Raw genomic sequence first — 10,935 nt, forward strand, 5'->3', positions numbered from 1 at the left:
TCACTTGAAAGTTCACTTGGCTCTAAATATATCGTAATCAGACTGATGAAGATCTGAGGTGATGAGTGTAGCTGCAAACATTGCAATTATCAAGTTTATGGGAAAGTCTCCGACCAGATAAGATTTTAAAAAATGGTAAATGTAAAAAAAAAAAACATCTTGATAATAAAATTGACAGATAGGAACAAGCAGTCCACTAACATGTTTCTATCTTAAAAAAAAAAAAAAAAAGACCATTCATACACCTGCAAACATTGTATTATAATTTAATATTTCACTGATTGGGTTTACAGAAATATCCTCAATATTTTGATTGCACACGTCCTTTACACATCTGGAAAATATTAAAAGAAAACCCTTAATTCAACCTGTACTAAATGATTTTGCTTTCACTTTATTATAAAATCAGTGTAAAACAATACAGCACCTATGAAATAAGTCTCCTTTGAAGTCTGGCATGTTTTCCATATTTAGTCTTTACAAAGTGTTAAAGTCCACCAGGGTACAAAACATGTAAAGTGACCCTGTGGAACATCATGAGTATAGTTTGACTTTAAAAAGTACATTTCTATCTAGATCAGGGATCTAGTTAAGCACTTGAGGCACACCAGCATGCATCACTCACAGGCCAGTTTGCCATCAAAGGAGGAGAGGGTAATGGCAAAGGCTTGCAGGGCACACATGGGGAAACTGTAATCCATGGAGAAGACGTCCTCCGCTACACGGCCAAACTGCATCACTATGTAATCCTCTGCAAAAGAGGACAGTGCAGTTACTGTGGCAAATGAGACTGGCATTTTTCTTGAGGTTGTTCCGAGAAGATGATACCAATAGCTTACCGTTATCAGGGTGGATGATCTGAAAGTTTTTCACAGAGGCCTGGGTGACACGGCCGTGGAAGTTCAGCACGTAAGACTGAGTCTGCTCGTTCCAGCTCGGGGATTTGTTCATTAGGGTGACCAGTTTGTCTGTGTTGTTGTTCACATGGCGGGCCAGTAGAGTTTCAAGTTCCTGGAATAAGAAACAATCATCTGAAATAATTAACACCTAGCCTTCATCGTTACAACTTTTACATGCTGAGTTTTGTTGTCATACACTTTTGGGACGGATTTGCACTCTTTCATCGTTCTCCAGCATGCCAGGGATGATCACTGTCATTTTCCTGGGACCCTTGAAACCGAGCACATTGGTCTCCTGCAATAATACATGCTTGTGTCACACATTTTCTTAGTTTGTATACTGTGTAAAGAGGGATGTACAGTACATGTAGGGACTCACATAACAAATAGCAGCCAGTTCTTGCCGCACTGATTCACACTCTTTGATGAATGGTTTTTTCTCTGGGTTTTCACCTCCATCGTAGACTGTGAACTTTGTACCCAGAACATTGGACCTGAAACAAAAGAAGACCTATTAGATACGTAATCTGAGACAGCATGAACTCTCGTCTGTGCTGTCCCACTCGAACACTAAAATAAAACACCGACTGATGTCAGTTACACCTAGGATTTTTTTTTTTAAGTAAGCATTTTATAGAGAACAGTTTATCTTGGTGACAATTTTCAGCCAGTCAGATGGATCAAATATTGGATGGCCATGAAATTCTGTAACATTCGGCGGAGGATTAATTCTGTTGTTGACTTTTGGTGATCTGCTAACTTTTCCTCTTGCACCACCATCAGGTTTTGGTTTTTAGTAAAATATTTAAAAAAAACCCAACATTGAATGGTTTGCCATAACATCTGGTACAGATGTGTGTCTAATACACAAATTCCTACTAAACATTTTCACTAACCTTTATGTTTATATTGCTGATTAGCAGATATAAGCTTTCGAACACAAACGTGATAAAAATATATCTACTTATCATCAGCCTGTTGACTCTGTCACTATGAGCACGGTAACAGCCTGACTTTAGTATTTCCCTTGAAGCACTGCTGACCCTCAGTACAACCCCACAGAGCTGCTGGCAAGACTGCAGACTCTAAGTCTTTACACACTGTAGGTGTTTTTTTCCGTATGATTATTTTAATTCCGATATATTTTTTCGATTAGTTGTTTTTATCATGAATACATTCACACAGAACGCAAATATCACACCATGAAAAACGTTTTTTTTTTTCTTGGAAGGAGGACGATTTTTCTAAGCTTTCGCACTTTGAGTAAGGCGTCAACAAATCATGTTATGTGGAAGTGGAACAGACATCACATCACAACTCCTAGTGACAATGTTGATGTTTGTGTATCGAGCCTCGGGTATTAATAAGAAATAGTTTGCAGTCATTGCATCCTACTTGGCAAAGACCTCGAGTAAATGTTGAAACTATCGGAGTCGCTTTAATCAATCGATGTGCGCCAAAACTGGATGAAACTACCACCACTGCAACTACATTTAGAAAAATCTCTTAATTCCAACGTCATCTTACTTAACCACCGACACATTTCTGAGAAATTGGTGAAGCCATTTAATATTTGAAGTGCCAAGTGCTGAAGTGGCAACATCTCAGAGTTGTGAGAAAAGAAATAAAGAGTTTGGATTACACCAGGTTTTTGATTTCCAAAGTAAAATTAACCAAAAATCATTCAGTTAAGCCTTCCTTCACAAAGTAGAAATAAAATAGACTCATACCTTAATTTTCCTATGTAGCTGTTTGTATCTCTGGACAGATTTGTCGGGTCAGTGGAGATGAGATAGTTGGACGTTTTGCACTTCTTCCTTTTTCTGCCTGCCATTAGAAACACCTTTGTGGTGGCACAATGAAAAACAGATTGTAGGAGAGGCAGACTAGAAAAAGCTTTGATAGAAATATGTCGGCTAAAGAAAACAGGAACTAAAATCAATGTGCTCAATGATTTGGTTGAAATATTGCCAACCCTCTTGCCGTCCTCTTTCTCCATGTGGAGGTAGTATGTGGGGTAAATGCCCTTTTCCATGCCTCTCCTGTCCCGGGTGACTCTGCACTGGATTGTCACGTCTCTTGGAGCCGGACGTATGGCAAACTTTTCGAGATCCTCCACTGATATTGGAGAAGTCGACTGTAAAGAGAAAGACAGAGAGAGAGAGACGGATTTTACCACGAATCGTTTTTTGTTTTTGACCGTATTTGCAATGTGTTTTGTCCTCGTAAGGACTCACTCTTTCATTAGATTCACTGCCTGAAGATGAATTCTCCCTGTAGTTGGAGTTGAGAGAAGCTAGACTCGCCGTAGTTTTCTCTGCTTTGTTTGACTTCTTTTCTTTTTTCTCTTTTTCCTGGACTTCCTCCTCTTTGCTCTCGTCACTTATTTGGCACCTGGCTGCAGAGATCAACACACGCAAAACATTATTCTTTGCTACTGCATTGCTGATGATACAGTGGACTGGGACAGATTCTCACTCACATGTGTCCAGCTGTTTTTTCTTCTTAGGGGATTTAGGAGCAGGCCTCTGCGCCTCATCCTCCTCTTCACCGCCACTATGATGTTTGTTCTTATTTGGACTTCCCACCTCGACCGCTGACTCTATCTCAGGGGTTGAAGCCTCCTGTAAATGCTTCTCTGCAAAAGAGGAGACACTATAATATTAAACCTTAACGTGAAGCATTTTTGCGTCAGTGAAAAGAGTATTAATGTCTTAATGATGTTACTTTTACGCTCTTGTTTGGTCATCTTGTTTGTCTTCTGTGTGTCTACAGATTCTTTCGCTTTGTCCTTCTTCTTTGTTTTCTTTTCCTTTTTCTCCTTGTCTTTGTCCTGTTCCTCCGTCTCTTCCACCTCTGAAAACACAGTTAGTTGCAGATTGATAATTTATTAAAGCATGGTGTCTCCTAGCTTTATATGAGCATGCATGAAAATACAGCACACTTCCCAACCACCCAAGGCCTAAAAGTTAAGTGTACACATCTTACGTTTGGCCTTTTCTTTTTTCACATCTTTCTTCTTTGTCTTCTTTTCTTCCACCTGGCCTTCATCGTCGTCTTCACACTTCACCTCGGCCTCTTTGTCGATCTCCAAGTCCATTTTCTTTGGAGTAACAGGGTTCTCTGAAGGCATCTCATCTGAGGTCACGCTTGCAGTCATGTCACATTCTCCCAATGTGATCTCATCCAGTGGGTTGTCATGGGCATGTTCAACTTGATCTCCAGGAAACAAACAAATAAAACTTGTATTTACTGTTAACAAACTGAAAATAACGGCATTATAAACATCAAAAACTAGTTATAAATAATATCAAATTATTCTGATACTAACCACTCAGAGAAGTGTTGCTCAGAGATTGACTGATCAAGAGAGGTGTCTCATCAGAGAGGACAGCTTTGTGCTTTCGATTCTTTTGGCGAGTGTCCCGATTGGCTACCACCATTTGAGAATCAGCCCTCTTCTTCTGCTGCTTTTTCATCACAAGGGTTCGCTGTGGGACAATGGAGTGACAATTCATTAAAACTTCAAATAAGGAAACACAACTACAAATAAAGTGATACTTACTTTTTTGTTTTCAGAAATACAGTGATATCTTGCTAATTTTCAATATGTGAACTTGTTCGGTGGTGAGTATAGCAAGAGTACAGCTAGGGTGCTTTATTGAATTTGAAGGTACTGCTGCTTTTCTTTAATGCATGTGATGAAGGGTTAATTCAACCGACTACAAGCTAAACACATACGGGTATAATAAGCCATGTTTTATGGTCACAATTATACCATTACCATCTATTATTTAATGAAAAAAGGTTTTGAATGTTATATGGGATAACTCAGATAATTATGTCTATAATAAGTATTTGTTTAACATATCTATTATTGTATTTTTTTAAATTCTAGTTAGTGAATTGTCCAGCTAAAGATGACGAGCGACTAACTCTGGATGCCAGATTTGCTACTGCTACTATTAGCATGATCTTAGAATTAGTACTATTAGGTTACTACAGCTACTGTAAGTATTTCTGCTATAGATTTTCTGCTGACCTTTCTGGTATGAGGCATTCATATAGTATTTAAGTGGATCCACATACAGTACAGTATAAATAAGACTGGGACTTAAAATTGAGCTGTAGCTCCAAACAGCAGGTGGTTCTGACACAGGTAACTAAATGACCTCATGAGACTCAGAAAAGATTTATTTTTTGCAAAGCTCTGCCTCAGTTTTAAGCACTTGTTAGCTGTAATTAGTCACAGAATCAGCTCCAGTTTTTGCTCCGACCTCAGAATGAACTATGACAATCACATGCATCCTATATTTATGTTTTTGCGAAAGGATCACAGCTAAAATCAACTTAAAACTAACATTCGATTGTCAGTATGTGGAGTGAATTGTAAATTATTTACCAGTATAACACAAATATAAATATATCTGGGCTATTTGATTTGTATATGACATCAAAAAAACACATTATTGTTTACCTGGTTGTCCAGCTTCTGTTGTCGTATATCAGGTTCCTCCATATCTGAGTAAAGACTCACTGCTAAGTAATTAGTAGATGATTAAGATGATCTGAAAAAAGGAGATGAAATCCACCATCAAGGTTCAAGGTGAGAATATGTAACAATGTTGATTTTGTCCAAAATAAAAGTCACTCTGAGCAAATAAGTATGGACGCTGGGGTTTGATTGCAGCACCCAGCTCCATCTGCCAGTCTGTCCACCTGCAGCATGCAGCAGAAGGCAAAGTGGATTAAAAGGGGATAATGTTCTTAAGCTACAATGCACAGCTCAGTCAATGAGCACAGGCAGTCTCTTGGAAAAGGCAGGCTGCTTAATGGAGATGCTACAAGGCCTGCTGGTGCAACTGAAATGTGAAGCAAGTGTGAACAGGAAGGTGGTGCGCCCTGTTCCAGCCAGAAAGCACTCTGCATCACTCACCCAAACAGTCAAACCGGGAAGCTGCCACAGTCAAAACAAGTTGCCCAAAAGCAAGTCAATGTGCCTCACTTGTTTGGACAACAAATCACTTGGAAGTCTATTAAAATGACCCTAAATGACTCAGTAAACATAAGCATATATAATTACTACCCTCAATTGTATGCCTTGGCCAAACCTTTCACGTTGCAGTTTACATCCAGGGAGAACTTGCAATGAAAAGCAGCCGCCCCAATTTGGAACACTAAATTTGAAATGACACAAGTTTGTCATTAACAAATCAGGATTTAAGAAAAAACACAATCTGTCAATTTGCATTATTTGTGTCAGGCTAATATGTAAATAGATTAAACTAATTATCCAAGGTTTTTCTCTCATCATTTCTTAAACATCATGTCCCCTGGCACCGGCTGTCACCCGCGCTATCAAATAATAAAAAAACTGTGTTCTCTATGACAAAAGTCTTGTATATCTTCTGTTAAACGGAAGTTTGTCCTTTTACATTTTTTCAAAAGGCTAAAAAAAATATGTTTCAGCATATTGGCATTTTTTTTTTTTTTTGATTGGATGTGGAAATGGACTGCTGAGAAAAAAATGTTCTTCCAGGATATCAAGCCCATATTTCTTTTCTATCTGGGCACATATTAATTTTCTTTTTTTCTTTAGTTTTTTTATGTCAAGATTTCACTTTTGCATATATACATAAATGTAGCTATATATGTTTTAAATGGATAGGTATTTACCTTTATATTGCCTCTATAATACCCACGTTTAACTCGGTCTCTACATTATTAAATGTATTACTAAATGGGCCTTTTTTCTTTTTTTAATTTTTTTCATTCATTCTTTATCCTTGTGACCATTTCACATGTACGGCTTTTTTTCACATTGTCACTTGATGGCACTGCTCCCCTTTTAAAAAATGTGCTTGCAGTGTGTGGACGCTTCACACGGCAAGTTTATTTAGGTAGCACCTTTCAAAAACGAGAAAATTCTGGAAATGTGCCGTACGTATTATATAAAGGAAGGGAAGACAAGGCAAAATAAAAAGAATATAAACAGACACATACGTAGGATTTAACAAAAGTCAAACACAATAAAAAGGGTATAGTGAAATACAATAAGATCAACAGAATAATACTTACAAGAGCAGCTAGAGTGCAGTGCAAGCTATGAATAAACAGTCACAAACTGAGTTTAACAACACAATTATAAACATTAAAAAAAAAACTGAGAAAAGCAGCAACTTTTAAGAAGCTGGACCCAAAGACTGTTTGATGAATGATGACTAGAACTGTTACAAAATTAGGCTATCATAGGGGAATGAATTTTCTCTGGACTCAATAACCTATTGATTGTTGACTCTTTAGGCTGGAGCCTTGTGGAGTCCAAAGGTTGACATGAGCTGCAGCTCTACTGAGTCTCTCCATCAGATTTCTGTGAATTCATATGCAACACAAACATGGCAAGCAGGAACCTCATATCGTCTGAAAACAACAGAAAGGTGACGTGAGTGTTGAGTGAGCAGTCATGCTCTGGTCATCCACTACGAAATGAGATAATGTTTTCATGAGAATGGCATAGACGGATGGGACGGACGTGAGGTCACAGTGACCTCGACCTTTTACCAAAGAGGAAGAGACAAATATTTGTTTTCCATCAGTATGTCATAGCGTTGTTGAGAATTCATTTGTGTTAGTTTTTCTTTTGGTATTTTATCAGTGCATATTGTTGGACTTGGGCTCCTGCTAGTACAAAGCCAATATGTGTCAGCCCCCAGTCCTGTGTGTTCTTTAATGAGGCAATAGGAGAAGATGTCAGGCTTCAAGATATTTATTTAACAGCCGCAGAATAATCAGTTTACAGAGCTCTGGGTGTCTGTTCCTGTTTATGCCTCAAAGAACAACAATATGTGACCCCACAGGTTGCCGACCCCATCCTGTGACCTTTTGGTTTGGCACAGTACTTTCACTCTCATTCACAAACACAGCCTTTTGTCTACACCTTCATTCACAGCCTTTTGTCTCCACCTTCATTCACAACCACAGCCTTTTGTCTACACCTTCATTCACAAACACAGCCTTTTGTCTCCACCTTCATTCACAACCACACCCTTTTGTCTACACCTTCATTCACAAACACAGCCTTTTGTCTACACCTTCATTCACAAACACAGCCTTTTGTCTACACCTTCATTCACAAACACAGCCTTTTGTCTCCACCTTCATTCACAACCACACCCTTTTGTCTACACCTTCATTCACAAACACAGCCTTTCGTCTACCCCTTAGGATTAATAGTTGATAATACGACCTATATATAAGTAATATGATATGGCATACATATATGTTGTATTATTGTAAACATAACCTAGCACAGAATCGCACAATATACATACAGTTTTAGACACAACATCCACAAATACACAGGTAGAGTCTCAAAGATCTTTCTTGAGCGAAATGAAGAACAAGGAGTCCTGCAGCAGATGGAGCATCATGATTATACATGGAGGGATGAGAAGTGGTGCCTTTTTTGTAACCTAGAGTTTTTTTTATTTTTTTTATTTCGTTCACTGCTCCTAAACAATTCATGACTCATGATTCCTGACTAACTTTGAAGGAATTCTCCCTTTAACTTAAGTGTCTAATTTTATTCTTTTCATAGAAAACACTATGAATATTTCTGTCCGTGTTTTATTTTTTTAGGGTGTTGCACACGATTTTGTAGAACGCTAAACCGGAAACGGGCGGGGGAGAGTGGGAGGGGCGCGATATCGTTGCTAGGATACAACAAACAGGAAAATGATCCGACTTCATTGAAGCATTTTTTGTTTTGGTCAGTGAAGTTATTCTCCATCCAAATACTTTAAAACTTAATATTCTTTGAAACCGCAAGATCTGTTTTGACAAGTGTGTTGTGTTTTTGAGTTGTTTTACAACAGGAAAACAACAACAATGGAAATGAAAATAAAGGTAAGGCTCTACAAGTTTTGTTTTGGTTGACAATAGCTCGTTAGGTATTGAGTGTATTTACTGCCGGCCAGCTCGTTTCACTTCTCTTGGTTTTAAAATATAAAAACCTGACCAACCCATTTCATCTAAGTATTTATTTGTAAAGCTTATAAAGATATGATTTTCTTCTGTAGGTGCCACAGGCCCGGAAAGCTAAAATCATGCTATGGTGAGAGCTGCGTCAACAATCCAGATCATTTTGATCACATGCTGATTTATTTCCACCTCGCCTGACTTACTGTCACGTCTAACCCTGAGTATCTTTCCCTGGATGTTCTTAGGACACATGTGAGCTACCACGACATGGAGGAGATCGACAAATCACAGTCCACCCCTGATCTGGAGAGGTCTCTGTCCCCGTCTATGAAAAGACACACGCAATCACACACAGGCAAACATACACATTTCTCACCCTTGCTTCTCCTCTGCGACAGTGTTTTATGCAGTGTGTTTGGAGTGGACCTCCCTGAACCAAAACGAGGAGTTCTGCTGGAGCTCTACGTCCAGACGGTGATTTTCTGCAGAGAGCAAAGCTTCTCAAAAGAACAAACTTCTGCTCTCCTGTCAGTCATCAAGTCCATCCACGAAGTCAACATCGGTACGTGATGTCATATTATTATTTCCGTGTAGTTAAAATGTGGAAATGGCTTCTAATATGATGTATAAAATCAGAACTGTACAAACTACCTCCTCAGCTGACACTGTGTTTACAGTACATACTTACATTGCCTGTCAAATCCCTAATCGATTCGATATCTATGTAATGCACAGCCTTAATTTCCAATTCCAGTATTCTCTAAATAAGATTGTTATTGGCGTTGCCTTTGAAGTTATGCAGTCAGCAGGATTTGTTCTTTAACTTTGTGGGATATGTTTAATACTCCTTTCCTGCAGAAACTCCTCTCAACAACATCGAACAGTGCTTCACATACTGCAAGGAGCTTCTGCTCTGTCACTCAGTGAGGGTGTGTAAAACAGTCAGCAGTCTCTTTATTCACTCTTTCATTTGAACTCGCATACATTTTCACAAATGTGATTTTGCACCCTGATGTGTCTGTTTCTGCCCACTACAGCGGCCTCCGTTTAGTATCAATCTCTTCAGCTGTGAGGAGGCCGAATGCATCTTGAAATACATCCACAACAGCTATATAAGACACTACAAACTCTACAAATATATCTTTACTCCACAGGTAAGAAATATTTGACTGCACACAAACTGTTACAAGCATTCATGTTCTTGATTTTATCCCTGTGATGAGGATAGAATAATGAGAGTCTGTGTTTTTAAGGATTTCTTTTTGCCATCTTTGAACAGGTAAAACTTGATTTGTCTTTGACCTACACTGTGATGAAGGACAGTGGACCAGGTACCGTTGAGGATTTTTCTGCGCCAGGTCATAATTACAACGTTTCAGCAACCCAACAGTTGCGAAACAGTTTTAACAACTGAGCAAACTTTTTCATACTACTTAGAAAAAATGTTTTTCATTCCTTAAATGTAAATAAAATGAAATACTTCTAATCGATTTTAAAGATGGCTTTAACCTCCTTGCATTTACCACACTTGTTTTATTTTATGTTGTGTTGCATGGATAGCAGGATATTTAGAATATTTTAGAGGTCTCTGGAATAGATGTATTAATAATTTTATGTACTTTTATTGCACCAGATATTGAAAATATGTCGGAGAAAGAAGCACCAAAGACAGACATGTCTTCTGAAACATCCATTACAGAGCATGAGGAAGCCACAGTCTGTAAGGATCACAAATCAAGGACTGAGTGTGACTGCAGAAATAATTTTTATCGTCAAACTGCAACCCAAATTGAGTGTTGTATGTAACCGCTTTATTTCCTCATTTTCAGGTTCCACATCCAAACTGAAGGCACTGATAGAGCGAGAAGTCGGACAGCAAATGATGCTTGTGTCTGGACAACTAGATCAGAAAATGAAAGAAATTGCAGTTCCCCAGAACAATGACTCTTCACAGCCCAAACAAAAGGTCAAAAAGTAAACATTTCTTCCATTTAGATATACGGGCGTACGTTAATTTCAAAAAGGCACTCACACAAAGAAAGACAATTCAAACATT

General features: G+C 38.5%; 2 protein-coding genes across 3 annotated transcripts; one reads left to right on the top strand and one right to left on the bottom strand.

Annotated features, from left to right (window-relative positions):
• Positions 1 to 256: 256 nt before the first annotated feature.
• Positions 257 to 5,507, bottom strand: LOC138201830 (tubby protein homolog). Its single transcript, XM_069155335.1, has 12 exons — positions 5,377 to 5,507; positions 4,231 to 4,390; positions 3,888 to 4,118; positions 3,627 to 3,755; positions 3,382 to 3,537; positions 3,137 to 3,297; positions 2,875 to 3,036; positions 2,630 to 2,742; positions 1,279 to 1,393; positions 1,096 to 1,194; positions 840 to 1,011; positions 257 to 751 (listed from the first exon to the last, which is right to left on the bottom strand). The coding sequence occupies exons 1-12, from the start codon at positions 5,416 to 5,418 to the stop codon at positions 618 to 620; spliced, it is 1,674 nt and encodes a 557-aa protein (XP_069011436.1). The 5' UTR covers positions 5,419 to 5,507; the 3' UTR covers positions 257 to 617.
• Positions 5,508 to 8,615: 3,108 nt separating this feature from the next.
• cfap119 (cilia and flagella associated protein 119) lies at positions 8,616 to 10,932 on the top strand. Of its 2 annotated transcripts, XM_069155845.1 has the most exons (10): positions 8,616 to 8,667; positions 8,774 to 8,804; positions 8,978 to 9,012; positions 9,125 to 9,190; positions 9,278 to 9,441; positions 9,738 to 9,808; positions 9,917 to 10,033; positions 10,159 to 10,210; positions 10,513 to 10,599; positions 10,709 to 10,932. In XM_069155845.1, exons 2-10 carry the CDS (start codon positions 8,787 to 8,789, stop codon positions 10,855 to 10,857), a joined length of 759 nt encoding a protein of 252 aa, XP_069011946.1. In that variant the 5' UTR covers positions 8,616 to 8,667; positions 8,774 to 8,786; the 3' UTR covers positions 10,858 to 10,932. The 2 variants fall into 2 exon arrangements, with proteins under 2 accessions (XP_069011946.1, XP_069011945.1); XM_069155844.1 differs by having other exon boundaries at positions 8,616 to 8,804.
• The last annotated feature ends 3 nt before the right edge of the window (positions 10,933 to 10,935 follow it).

Source organism: Embiotoca jacksoni, unplaced genomic scaffold (genome assembly GCF_022577435.1).
Source record: "Embiotoca jacksoni isolate LCO1_2020_lvr unplaced genomic scaffold, fEmbJac1.0.p SCAF_20, whole genome shotgun sequence".
Taxonomy (NCBI): domain Eukaryota; kingdom Metazoa; phylum Chordata; class Actinopteri; family Embiotocidae; genus Embiotoca; species Embiotoca jacksoni.

What these genes read in the sequence shown, in the direction of transcription:
- LOC138201830 (XM_069155335.1), bottom strand. Translation starts at nt 5,418, where the DNA reads ATGGAGGAACCTGATATACGACAACAGAAGCTGGACAACCAG. An exon ending in GAAAAAAGAAAAGGCCAAAC is followed by an intron (nt 3,756 to 3,887) that starts GTAAGATGTGTA and finishes CTGTGTTTTCAG; the next exon opens with AGGTGGAAGAGACGGAGGAA. An exon ending in AGCTACATAGGAAAATTAAG is followed by an intron (nt 1,394 to 2,629) that starts GTATGAGTCTAT and finishes CTTTTGTTTCAG; the next exon opens with GTCCAATGTTCTGGGTACAA.
- cfap119 (XM_069155844.1), top strand. An exon ending in TGCTCTGTCACTCAGTGAGG is followed by an intron (nt 9,809 to 9,916) that starts GTGTGTAAAACA and finishes TGCCCACTACAG; the next exon opens with CGGCCTCCGTTTAGTATCAA. An exon ending in GCATGAGGAAGCCACAGTCT is followed by an intron (nt 10,600 to 10,708) that starts GTAAGGATCACA and finishes CCTCATTTTCAG; the next exon opens with GTTCCACATCCAAACTGAAG.